This window comes from Rhopalosiphum padi, chromosome 3 (assembly GCF_020882245.1).
Source record: "Rhopalosiphum padi isolate XX-2018 chromosome 3, ASM2088224v1, whole genome shotgun sequence".
NCBI lineage: Eukaryota > Metazoa > Arthropoda > Insecta > Hemiptera > Aphididae > Rhopalosiphum > Rhopalosiphum padi.
Genome location: NC_083599.1, coordinates 18,392,048 through 18,405,932, shown reverse-complemented (window position 1 = coordinate 18,405,932; position 13,885 = coordinate 18,392,048). Strand labels below are relative to the sequence as shown.

General features: G+C 26.1%; 1 protein-coding gene and 1 long non-coding RNA gene across 2 annotated transcripts; both read left to right on the top strand.

Moving 5' to 3' along the window:
• Positions 1-732: 732 nt before the first annotated feature.
• LOC132924857 (zinc finger MYM-type protein 1-like) lies at positions 733-5,283 on the top strand. The gene is made up of 6 exons (XM_060989296.1): positions 733-1,338; positions 1,455-1,639; positions 2,086-2,217; positions 2,278-3,879; positions 3,997-4,773; positions 5,254-5,283. Exons 2-6 carry the CDS (start codon positions 1,457-1,459, stop codon positions 5,281-5,283), a joined length of 2,724 nt encoding a protein of 907 aa, XP_060845279.1. The 5' UTR covers positions 733-1,338; positions 1,455-1,456.
• Positions 5,284-5,690: 407 nt separating this feature from the next.
• On the top strand, positions 5,691-13,692 carry LOC132927222 (uncharacterized). The gene is made up of 5 exons (XR_009661671.1): positions 5,691-5,924; positions 6,166-6,374; positions 12,904-13,008; positions 13,153-13,254; positions 13,422-13,692. It is a non-coding gene; the product is annotated as an uncharacterized LOC132927222 (long non-coding RNA).
• The last annotated feature ends 193 nt before the right edge of the window (positions 13,693-13,885 follow it).

The window sequence follows — 13,885 nt, the reverse complement described above, 5'->3', positions numbered from 1 at the left end:
GTAATTAATTAAATTTGACTTAAAATATACATGAATATATATAATATATAATAAATTATAGCACAAAGAATAATAGAATATTAATTGAAGATTATTTTCATTTTTGCCGATAGGTTAAAAAGTTAAAAAGTCTAATCAATAATGTTTAAATTAAAATAAATCACTATTTTGAAACATCATGTTTCCAATTTTATAAAAGTACCTTCATTTAATTGACATGGTTCTGTAAGAAGTGGAATATCGGCAATATTACTAATATTATTAGTACTATCACTACTATCAGACATCAGTTTGTTTTAGAACTTCTCCATGACTACATTGGACATCTTCACCTTGTAAATTCAATATACAATTTAACTCCTCGTCAACACGTCTCCTTTTTGTAGTTTTACTTAAATGACTCATTATATAATTTATAACCAATTGCTTAACATTAATAATTGTAGTCATAGTTTCAAAAAATAAATAAATTCAGAAATTCAGAATAATTGACGTGCTTATAACAACGTAGAAAACGAATTGAGCGAAATATAAATTAAACATCCCACTCTTAATGATTATTATTATTATAGTCAGCTACTCCCTAGTCCCTAGTAAGTATCTACACGTTAAAATCGTTCAATATGTTCAAAATGGGCGCAAAATTATAAAAATATTTATGTTTTATGTATACCACCAGTATGTAGTGTACTGTGGTGTTTCATTCAGGGGCGAACCTAGTGGGGGGGTAGGGTGGTCATAATACCCCCCCAATAATTTGTTTTTAACTTTTCAGTTGGCCATTTTACATTTATGAAAATCTCAATACTCAATATTGAGTACATAATGGCCAACTGATAATTAATTGTACCTATACGGCTACACGATTATGATTTTGATGTTGACTAGAATTAAGCTTATTAGTATGCCTACTAATAATATATTCTACTAACTCTGGACTAGAATATTATCAATTACCACAGAACAAACCTATATTATCTATAGGCTATTATTGGAAAAATAAGCTATAAATTGTTATCAGTGCGTCAGTAATAATAATAGGGATATAAAGTGGTGAGAGCCGAGGGAGATTATAAATCCCAATGTTAGTGGTACCAGTTGCTATAAATAGACAACCGAACGTGTTTGACTTGATTTCTTCTATGGCATCTAATTTGTTATTGTTAATTGTTATATGTATGTAATATTGTGATCAGTACAGCAGTCTAGCGGCAACCACTATTATTTACAAAAATTATAGGTTACGTTATGCTTTATTTATTTAATATAATAATATCGTTTAATTTAATGTGCGTGATTTTTGATTGATGAATACAATTGTATAACAGCCATTAACAGGTAATTATTGTTATATTATTCCGTTAAATTTTTATTTAATTCACATGGCATAAGACATTGTAAAAATATGAACTTAAAATTATATACTTAATTAGATACCTACTTTTAAATGTTAGATATGGGGAAAAGGAGAAAAGTCCAATGTGAGTCATGTGGAAGCATTTTTAATAATGACTTTCAAAAAAAGCATGAAAATGCTCTTCATGGTGGAAAACGAGTGAAAATAAAAGTACCTGGAGCTCCTGCTAATCCATTTGTTGCATCCATGAGTTCTAATATGAAATCAAATGTATTAGAAAATGTAAGTTTTATCTTGCTTATTTTATTATTAAATTCTTTGATAGTATCTACTACTTACCTAATGTAGCCACTTACATAATATTATAATATATTTTGGTTAAAATATCTTTAAAAATTTATTATTATTATGTACTTTACTAATTTGTTCCAAAATTATTTATACCTACTCAGACACCTAGTACCTACATGTCACATACTATTTTCTTTAAATGAATACTTGTATTTATTCATTAAGATAAGTTTATAAAATAAAATGTATTTATTAACAGTAAATTATTTTATAATAAAAAAAAATTGCTTCTATAATTTTTAATTTATAACAAAAATGTTATTATTATAAACATACATTTCAATTTTTAACAGCACCTTGTATGTATAGTATATAATATAATTTTCCATTTATTAAATAAATACAAACTCTTTAAATACATATTTTATTTGTCTTAGGTTAATTCGGAACTTGCAAGTACAACTAATGTTCTAATAGATAAAAATGATGTGTCAACTGTTGCTAGTATTAATGTGAATGACGTTAGCCACGACATCAGCAATGGCCAACATATAAACTTATTAGAGAATGTAAGTACCATATTTCATTTTATAACATAGAATTTATTAAAGAAAATTTTGAAATTGTAGGTTAATCTAAAATGTCTTCCATCAACAACTTCTGAAAGTAAAAATAGTAAAACTAATGATTTAACAAATAGTGTATTGAATTGTGCTGGACAATTCAGATACCTTTTTGATTATATAAAACTATGCAAACCTATTATTCACAATTTTCAAGAATCTGAAGTATTAAATGCTTACAAAATAGTAGTTGAAATAAAAGAAGCTATAGATAATATTATAAAAATTTCAAATTCTGTACTAGAAAAATGTAATGATGTAACAACACAACTTGAGAGTCAATCTGGGAATGCATCTGAAGTAGAAGTGATTGATAGTGTAGTTGAACATGATCCAGGAAAAAGGACAAACATTATTTCTGATAATCAACGTCAGTATTTAGTAATGTTGGGGCCTCATCAACCAAAGTTGAATGTTTATCCACGAACAGCAAAATATAGTTTTAAATATTCATGGTTTGAAGAATTCCCACATTTAGAGTATAGCATAGTTAAGGATGCAGCGTTCTGTTATGTTTGCTATCTTTTTCCTCGTGGCGTTGGAAGGGAAAAAAGTGAAAATAACTGGACTGTTATAGGAGTGAAAAATTGGAAAAAAATGAAAGGTAATAATGGGACAAACAATGTTGGAAAGTTAAAAAAACATTTTGGTTCTGAAACACATAAGGCGGCACTTTATGAGTTTTGTCATTTTATGAACAAAAATAATCATATTGACATAATGCTTGATAAAAATAAAAGACAAAAAATTATTCAAGAAGAACGAGACCGTGCTTTTCACACTGAAGTAATATCTATTTTACTTGATGTTGCCAAAACTCTCGGTAGACAAAATTTAGCATTTAGAGGTCACGCTAATGATGAAAATGGAAATTTCAAACAAATAATATATCTTATATCTAGACATTGTCCATTATTGAGAGAGTGGTTAGATTCTTCTAGATTTAGACCATATCATACCAATTATATGAGTCCCAAATCTCAAAATGAGTTTATAAATATTTTAGGAAGTTCAATAAAAAGCAGTATTTCAAAAAAAGTTAATGACGCTAGGCAATTTGCAGTGATGGCAGATACAACACCAGACTTATCGCACAAAGATATTTTATCTGTTGTAGTCCGCTTTGTTAATGACAAAGGAAAACCAGAAGAAAGGTTGCTTGAAGTTCGTGAAATTGTAGACAAGACCGGAAAAGGAATGGCTAATGAAATCTTAGATACATTACGTACTAATAATTTAGATCTTCAAAATTTAGTTTTTCAGTCATATGATTTTGCAAATAATATGTCTGGTCAATTTAATGGTGCTCAACAAAAAATATCTGAAGCTATTGGACGTAAAATTCCATATATTCCTTGTAATGCCCATAGAATCAATACTTTTATTGAGCATGCGTGTGATTCCAGTTTAATAGTATCTGACTTATTTTCAATAGTTCAAGAACTATATGTTTTTTTTTCATCAAGTACAAAACGATATGGACCTCTATTGAACAAACTAAATGAAATAGAAAATTCTCTTAAATTGAGAAATTTATCACAAACAAGGTGGACAGCACGTGCTGAAGCTTTAAAATCATTATGGACATCATATCCAATTATTATTGATGTATTGGATAATATTGTTGAAGAAAAGAAAATTGATAAAAAAACTAAAAATACAGCTTTCTCCTTGTCAAAAAAATTAATTTCTGTTGATTTTGTTGTGAGCCTAATGTTTATGAAGAATATTATGTATAAACTAAAACTGTTAACTGAATGTCTTGAATCAGTTGAATTAAACATAACAGATGCTACTTTATTTATTTCAAGTACTCTAAAATCATTAGATATTATAAATTCTGATTCTGAAAATATGGATAACCTTATCCAAAGTGCTGTAGTTTTTTTGAAAAAATATGAAGTTGATGCAGAAAAAGAATTTTCTGTACGACACCGTCGTCGAATTGCACCAAAAAATTTGGACAGTAATAGAAGTAATGCTTCTGAATTTTCCTTTCACTCATTTTATAGAAAAGAGTTTAAAATGGTCTTAGATAAATTGAATGGTTTAATAAAAGATCATCTTGAGAAATCTATAAATGATATTAAGCCATTATACAGTATGTTTAAACCACCATTTTCAAAAGAATTGTTGACGGAAACTCTTATTCAAGATGCAATACAATTTTTACCAAATAATGTTGAAATTGATCCATTAACAGTGCAGTGTGAACTGGAAGTGCTCTATGATCAATGTCAAAATAAAAGCACTATGAGTGACCTAGCAATAGTTTCTCATGAATTGAAAACTGCTTTGCCGTTGGCCAATCTATTATGTCGCTTATCATGTACAGCACCTGTAACCGTTGCTGGCAATGAAAGGTCATTTAGCAAATTGAAAACAGTCAAAAACTATTTAAGAACAACCCAAGAAGACTCTAGATTAAATAATTTGATGTTGCTTTCTTCTGAAAAAGATTTAGTAGATAAAATTTCTTTAAATGAAATGGCTCAAAAATGGGCAATTCTAAAAAAAAGAAGAATACTAATAATCAATAATGATGATAATGAAAAATATTTATAATAGAATTAATAATTTTTATAACAATAATAATATACATTTTTACTATTTACTTTGTTTTCTTTTTTTTAGTACACACACACAATTTGCTATTACTGTTTCACTATGAAACCATTTTACTGTGTCTATTTAAAAAAAATAGTATTTTATCATAATATGTGAATAATTGTAGTTGTATAAATGAAGATTGAAAATTAAAGACAATAATAATAATTAACAAAATGCAAAAAACATCAATAATTCCTAAAGATCCTTTAGGTCATCTATTAATATGTTAAATTAGTATATATTTTATTATTATTTATCATTTTATTGCACCTAATGGAATAATGTTAAAATGGATATTTTTTCATAATCTATTAGTATTATAGTTTGAATTTTTAATTTACTTAAATAATTAAAGCATTTTATCTTTAATAGTTTAATGATGAAATGGCTCCAACAAAATAACAATAACAAGTTGTCCCGGATCAATTTTCTGAGTTGGCCAAACTATTAACTTTGGCCCCCCCAATAATAACCTCCTCGGTACGCCCCTGGTTTCATTTAAATTTTGTTTTAAACTTTGATGAAGTAAAGTTTTACTCCGATATTCACAATACATGTCAATCTGATATTTTCATTACCTATTCTAATACACGCAATAATACCACGTTAGACAATTAACCGGGCTAGTGTAACTTGGGTGTTGTGTTTGTGTTATATAATAAATTAATAATATCTTTTTGTTATCATTTTATCGATGGGTGATTATGAAGTATATAATATCCACGGACTAAGATATAATATTATACGAAAGATATTATTATGTAATTATGGGTACCTAATTCCCAAATGATATCGCAAGAATACGGAACGTAGCGCGTCGGTTCATTTCGCATACAACGAAAACAGCAAAAGCACCATTTATTTTTCCGCCGTCAGTAATGTCAGTTAACAGTTTTACTTTTAGCCGTCTGGCGTTTGCGCGATTTCCTCCATCTCAAGACTAAAATATAACCGTCCACCGTGTCAATAACTGTTTTATTTTTTGCATGTATAATCTACATTTTACTGATTACTGATTACTGATCAGTATTCAAAAGCTTCAGGTTAGTAACAATTATAATTACCATTAACTTATTATATTTATTTTCAGTAAATAAAATTGATTTAAGGAATGTATATTAGTTTCTTAAGATTTAATTTTTTTAATTTTTATAAATTTATTTGTAATTATTATAAGTGAAAAATTAAAATATAATTCTCCACTAATAAATACATACCAATTATACTTATTCATCATTTATATGCTACTGCGGTATAAACAATAATTAAATCTTATTTTTATAGAATACCTAAAATGTGGTCGATCATACATTTCTCGACAGATAATACTGTTGAGGTAGTCCCAAGTCATTGGCTAACAAAAGATAGTCTACAATGCGCTTGGCCTAAAACCAATAAAAAAAGTTATATACTTAGAGCAGTTATCAATAAAATTAAACCTAACAAAACAGACTTCAATTATTTTGATGCCCGGTGTCTGGCTAAAAATATCGGTAAGAGATTTACAACTAATTGAAATTTTATTTCTAATCATATAATAATGGTGTGGGTATTGTATTATATATTAATTTTAAAATAATAATGTACCAAGTATTATTATATGAATATGATATAAGTGTATTTTATATTTTTATTATTATTGTTTAGGTAGTTTATTCTTGTGTTAGGGAATTTTTAGATCTTCCCAACATTTTTATATGTTTTCGCATGCAGGTTAAAACAATTTACCATTAATTACACACTATAAATTATAATAATAACACATAACACTTTATTATTTTTCTTTTATTAATATCAAATTGGTTTTTACCTGTTAGTGCAAGTTCTGGTTTATATTATTCTGTTAACTGTTTATTTGTTCAATATACTATTAGCACAAAATAGATCAACTTAATCTACTGTATTGCATTTTGAATTTTTTGTGGATCAGTTTTTATATTTGATTCAAAAATATTACACTTAAGAGGCCGTCCCAGTAGAAAAAAATCGACCGAAAAACATGCTTTCGTACTTCCAATAGTACTCAGGCCTCGTTGATCGTAGAAACATGATTTTGGTATCAAAATAATCACGAGAAGTTGTACTAAATATTCTTGGAACAGAATTTTAAAATTTTTTTTCGTTCCAATTTTATATGTGTTTGAAATTTGTAAAATTTTTCTTTTTTTTAAAAAATCATATAAAATCGGCAAATTTAGATATCGAAAATCTGTTCCAAGAATATTTAGTACAACTTCTCGTGATTATTTTGATACCAAAATCATGTCTCTACGATCAACGAGGCCTGAGTACTATTGGAAGTACGAAAGCATGTTTTTGGCAAAAAAATTACGAATTTGCCGTCGTCATGTGCTGCTAAAGCGATTACAGCGGCAGCGTTCTGAAATAGTACTTCTTCCACCACCCCGCTTGCATATGCAGCCGTACCGCACCATAGGTCAAAACTGGTTATTTATCGTAGCCGCGCACTGGTTATAAATAGCCAAGTACGTCAATACGAAAATAATAATTTTGTCAATAAATAATATTATTTTATTTTTCGATGTTATAATTCATAATTTTATTTACTATCGTATTTTACGCAAAATGGAACTACGACATAATACTATATCGTAAAATTGTCACAAATCAGCTAGAAAACGTACGATTTAAACAATTTTTTTTTTCAATTATAGACAATTGTTCTATAAAATTAGCGTATTGACATTCAAGACGAAATTTTTTAAATTTAAATTAGTATAACTGTATAAGTAAAAAAAGGTAGGCAAGTGGGTGTCGATCTGCTTTACAGTAGGTTACAAGTGAGTCACTATATACTTACTGGATTATTGTGTTAAATTTGAATTCAATGATATAATATCATTGTATAAGAAAAACTCGAAGACGGAGAGTCAGCCTTGATATATTATAATATATATTTTTAACTACAAAATAATTTAAAATTTAACAAATTTTTTCAAAATTCAAACTTAAAATGCTTATAAAAAAAATTGTACCCATTTATTTTTAATATTTTTCAAATGCTATTGTAACGATTTATCTACATGAGCCTTGAATTAAATTTTCACGCTTCTTGACCCAACAAATTTAATAACTAATTAATTAATAACTATTGAATAAAAAATTGAAAAAATTGAAAATGTCCGTAAAGAGCTCAGAAAGAGTGAAAATGTTTTGAAAATTTTATCAAGTATAGCAATTGATAAAATAGACATATAGTGTAAAATGTAAATTATTTAAAATATCTAGATACAGTTATTTGTTTTTTTAATTACAACAAAATAAGAAAATCACTAGGTACATAATAAATCGAGTGAATATACCAATGTTGTAAAAATTTGAACTTTTCAAACACTCATAAAAATTCTAATTTAGTTTCTGGTAGAGATAATTTTTTTTTTAAATTAGACAAACTTACGAGGAATCTTGTATTAAATTTTTAAATTTTAGATTTAAAAAGAAAAATTTTTATGAATTTTTAACAAAATAATTTGCACATTTTCTTCATTTTTTTGTATTTTATATTTTGTCAAAATTAGAACTTTAAATGCTTATAAAAAAAATGTGATTACTGACTATGTATAAAATGTATTATTAATATTTTTCAATTATTATAATTTATATAAGGCGCCTCGTCCTTAATTTTTAAGTTTTTATTACCCAACAAATAATATTTGATTGACATTCATAGAAAAAAAACTAAAAAAATTGGAAACTTAAAAAGTAAATAGTTAAAAAATAATTTAAGTATTTTAAAAATGTTATCGTGCTTAGAAAATTCTATAATATAAAACAAACAAACAGTTAAAATTCCTTGTATCTACGGTCATTTGTTTTAGAGTTACACCATAAACCAAAATTGATTTTGTGATTTTGTCAAAAATCGATTTTGCGTGAAAATGTCTATTTTTCCCTGCTCTTTAGAAAATTACTAGGAATTTTTAATTTATACCTTCCCAAATGCACCAACTTGTTTTCGTGTATGTCATCACGTTTTAAAGGAGTAGAAATAATGCTTTAATTTTTAACTTCAGCCCCTCTTTGAAATGGAAAATGAATCTAAATGATACTTTGGTGAGTTAAAATTTCCAGTAGTTTCAAAAACGTCAAATAAAAACCTAAAAAAGGAACGAAAAACGGGAATTTTTAAGCATAATCAATTTTCGAAAATATCGATTTTTTTATTTTGCTGTATAACACAAAAAATCATTTTAAATACTTGAAATTTTCACCAAGTCTAAATATTTTGACTTTTTTAAGCTATTTATTGACAATTGAAATTTTCGATGTACCTATGTCTAAGTTTTTTTGTTTGAAATGCCAATAAAAAAAATTTGGCATTTCAAAAAATTTTTTAAATAGATATAATACAAGGTTTATAATAAGTTGCACTTAGCGTAGTAAAAAAATAATTCAAAAATTGTTAGTCACAATTGTTGTTTATAAGCTAAGCATTAAAAGTTCAAATGTTTACTAAATATGTCAAAATCGCGAAAATTTGCAAGATATTTTTAAGTTGAAAATTCATAATGTTTAAGTGATTTATATCTAAAACCCAATACAGGGTTCTCTATAACATTTTCTTCAAATCACTGTAAAAAAAAAACTCCAGCGACAATGTAGAAAAAAATGTACGAGCGTATGAAATTAAATATTTTACGAAATTGCGTAAAATAATAACGATATGTCAATATATTACAATTTAAATATAGCTAATAATATAATATAATCCTAGACTGACAAATTATCTCCATCATCATTCAGAATCGATTTCGTATACAATAATGATACCTGTCATTGTATTCAAATTTAACACATCCATTATAGTGACCTACTCTCCATCACTACTATACAGCAGAGCGATACTTGCTTTTCCACCCTTTTTAAATTTAAATACGGAAATTGTCTTACAAATTTTAATTATTTAAAATAGTAAATATGTTAACGGCAAATCAACGTTAATATATTTTCAATATTTTTGTTTTGTTGTTGTTTTTGAATTTCAATAACTCAAGTTAAAATTATTTAGCCCCACCACCATAAAAAACCCCTGGCTACGCCTCTACATTAAAATTTTGATAACTCGATATATTTGTAGTTAGTCCAATTATTTTTTTCCCCGTGAACTTTGAGTTACCGAGAGTACACTGTAATATTGTATTATCATTTTCTATACACCATAAAATTTTCAAAATATTTTAATTTGTTTTGAACTGTTTACGGATATATAGGTACTCTGCAGTTTCCAACTTTTTAGGTTTTTTTTCTATAAATGTCAATAAAATGTTATTTGTTGATTTGTTGTGTAAAAAAGCTTGAAAATTTAATAAAAGGCTTCTAACAGTAGTTGAAAAATATTAATAATACATAGCTACATTTTTTTTATAAGCATTTAAATTCTAATTTACAAAATATAAAATACATAAAATTGAAAAAAATGAGCAAATTATTTTATGTTAGAAATTCTTAAAAAATTTTCTTTTTAAATCTATGATTTGAAAATTTAATCAAGATTCCTCGTAAAGTTCTAATTTTTTATAAAAAAAAATCTCTATTCGAAATTCAAATTGAATTTTTATGAGTGTTCGAAATCAAATTTTTATGACATTGGATATTCACTCCATCATTTCTCATGTAACGATTTTCTTATTTTATTGAAATTCAAAAACGAATAACTGAAAATACTTGAAAATTTAACTAAATGTTTATATTCTCATTTTCTATACATAATAATATTCTTAAAATATTTTGACTCGTTTTGAGCTATTTACGGACAATTTCAAATTTCAATTTTTTTAGTTTTTTTGTTTATATAAATGTCAATAAAATTGTATTCGTTGTGTCAAAAATCTTGCAAATGTAATACAAGGCTCCTTATATATATTGTTAGAATAACAGTTAAAAAATATTAAAAATACAGTGTCTATTTTTTTATTAGCATTTAGAGTTCGATTTACGACAAAAGACGTAAAAATAACGAAAATGTGAAAATTATTTCGAATTAGAAATTCATGAAAATTTAATAAAAGATTCCTCATAAGTTTGTTTAGTTTTATCAAAAACAAAAATCTCTACCGGAAAGTCAAATTAAATTTTTATGAGCGTTTGAAGTTGAAATTTTTACATTAGATATATTCACTTGATTTGAAAAACGAATAACCTTAGACACTTGGAATGTAAACCATATGTATATTTATCAATTACTATACTTGATAAAATTTCCAAAACATTTTGACTTGTTTCTAGTTGATTACGAACATTTAAAATTTTAAAATTTTAGATTCTGAGCGGAGCAAGAATTTAATGTATTGGTTTTACAATGATGTGTTTTTTTTATATACCTATATTTTTTTTTTTTTGGGAGGTCAAAATTTTAATTTCCCAATATAGTTTTTAAAAGCGCCCAAAAAAACAAAATAAAAATTAAGAAAAAACGAGAATTTTTACGCAAAATCGGTTTTTGACAAAATCGATTTTGGTTTTTGGTGTAAGTCTAAAACAAATGATCGTAAACATATGAAATTTTCACTAAATGTTTATGTTTATACTAGCTTTTTCTATACGTGAAAAAAATTTCAAAAATTTTTGATTTGTTTTGAGTTGTGTACTGATATACTCGTTACCAACTTTTTAGGTTATTTTCTATAAATGTCAATAACATTTTTGAAATTAATTTTTTTATGATTTTTAAAACAATAAATTCACAGCCCTGATTATAACATTTTTTATACTTATTTTATGTAGGTATTATATGTTTAAAATTAAAATAAGTAAATACACCAATATTTATTAATCAAAACTATTTAAAATGTTGCTAATATTTATTTAGGAGATTAAAATATTATCGTACAAAAATTGTTTCATGTCACTTATAAGTTACAACGTAAAATACGCAACACTATTGCTAAAAAATCTATTTAATCGTAATGAAATTATTATTTCACATGTATTTTAAAAAGTAATTGGGTTAGAAATATAAATCGAGTTCTGATGTATAATAATTTGTAGGCTTAATTTATTGGTTAATGTTTTTAAGCAAACAGGAGCTTTAATTAAAAAATAGGTTTGCGACTTGCGAGCTAGTAGCGAGCCAGCGCACCGTATAGAATTCACGGGCGACAATTTACGTAACGGCCTGTAATGACGTTTGATGCGAAACGTTCAGCACGACCGTCCGTGAAATAATAATGTACCTCTCCCGCGATTACATCACGCGGACCCCGTCGCGTACACGATGGGCGTGGTTACGGCCTACCGCGACGGCGGCGAGATGGAATTCAACGCCATCTCTTGAGCGTTGTATACGTAACACTTTTACCACGACGGCCTCTTAACCATTGTTTAAGCTAACAACTTTGAATATGAATTGATTGCATATAATATTTTCATGCATTTTAACCTCTATAAATAATTACCGTGACAAATTGTATGTGACTAAGTGATACTGTATAAAACTGTATGAGTTGGCTGTAAAATATTATAACTATTTAATCCTTTTAATGGCTTATTAAGATTATAACTTATAATCCATTTATATCATTTTATTTTAGCTAATTCTCTGATATGACTTATTTGTTGATGTAAGAGGTTTGAATATTTCATAAAATTGTATGTAATATGTATTCATAATTATTTTTTATGAATAAAGATTAATTTTTTATTTAATATAGTTTTGTATTTGACATACCTACTAAGAAATATGTACAGTGAGTATTGTGTTTTAATAATTGATATTAATATCATTGTATGCATAATTTTGTGATTAGGTCTATAATTCAATAAATACTGATTGTTACTATGATTGATTGCTGTGATTTTGAATAAATAATTCTTTTAGTGATCGTGTTAGACTATTATATTTATTTATTTATAAAATAAACGCCAATCAGCTTTTACAATGGTAATAACACAGTAGAAATTATATCAATAATATATTATAAACATAATAATGTAGCGTATGTTTCTGTATATTTCAAATATCATCAATTAGTATATTAAATTTACTTAATTATATTATTTTAGGAAAAGTTGCCCGAGTTAGTACAAAAAGCGGCCGAAAAATGTTCACAATTAGAAAGCCTGTAGAGTAATAATGAGAATTCTAGTAAATCTAATATAACTGATATAGTATGTATCTCGTTAAAATCCCACAAAGTAGTTAATATTTACATAATTAATGGGTGCTTTTTTTATAATTCATATTATTTACTTTTAAAATACTATTTATTTAAAAGTTTACTTTTAAGCTTTTATTAATACATTTATTTTTAGGAACAGTTGCCTCAGTTAGTACAAAAAGTGGCTGAATTATGTTCACAATTAGATGGCCTGCAGGTTAATGGGAATTCTAGTGAATCTAATACAACTGATATAGTATGTACTTCGTTAAAATCCCTCGAATTAGTTAATATTTATATAATTAATATTTTAATAATTATCTTAGAAATAAAGTTACATATAACAATAAGTAGATCACAAACAAAACAATGTCAGTAAAATTATACCTAGCTATTATTGATTAAATCTTTTATTTTCTATAGAAAATAGGAAGAAGATAAATATATAGAACAAATGTGGACATTTTAAAAGATATACTTTATAATTTTATTAAATAAATGTATATTAGGAAAAGTTTCCTGAGTTTTTAAAAGAAGCAGTTCAGGAATGTTCAAACCCAGAAGATATTCAGGGTAACGAGGAACCAATTGAGTCTAATATAACTGACAAGGTATGCACCTAATTAAAATTCAACAATATAGTTTGTATTTAAATAAAAACATTTTTTTTTTTATTATGCATATTTCTAATTCTGAGTGGAGTAATAGTGTATTGATTTTTTAGTAATATGTGCTTATTTTCGGCTGTCATATTATAGTATGCGATCTACCGCAAATAAATAAATTAAAAATTATATCATAATATTAAAGTATAATTATTGTAGCAGTAATAGTAAAAAATTAATAATTAAAAATTAGTTTGTCAAAAAAATTGTTATCAATGAGTA

What these genes read in the sequence shown, in the direction of transcription:
- LOC132924857 (XM_060989296.1), top strand. Translation starts at nt 1,457, where the DNA reads ATGGGGAAAAGGAGAAAAGTCCAATGTGAGTCATGTGGAAGCATTTTT. An exon ending in AATCAAATGTATTAGAAAAT is followed by an intron (nt 1,640 to 2,085) that starts GTAAGTTTTATC and finishes TATTTGTCTTAG; the next exon opens with GTTAATTCGGAACTTGCAAG. An exon ending in ATGAAATGGCTCAAAAATGG is followed by an intron (nt 4,774 to 5,253) that starts GCAATTCTAAAA and finishes TATCTTTAATAG; the next exon opens with TTTAATGATGAAATGGCTCC.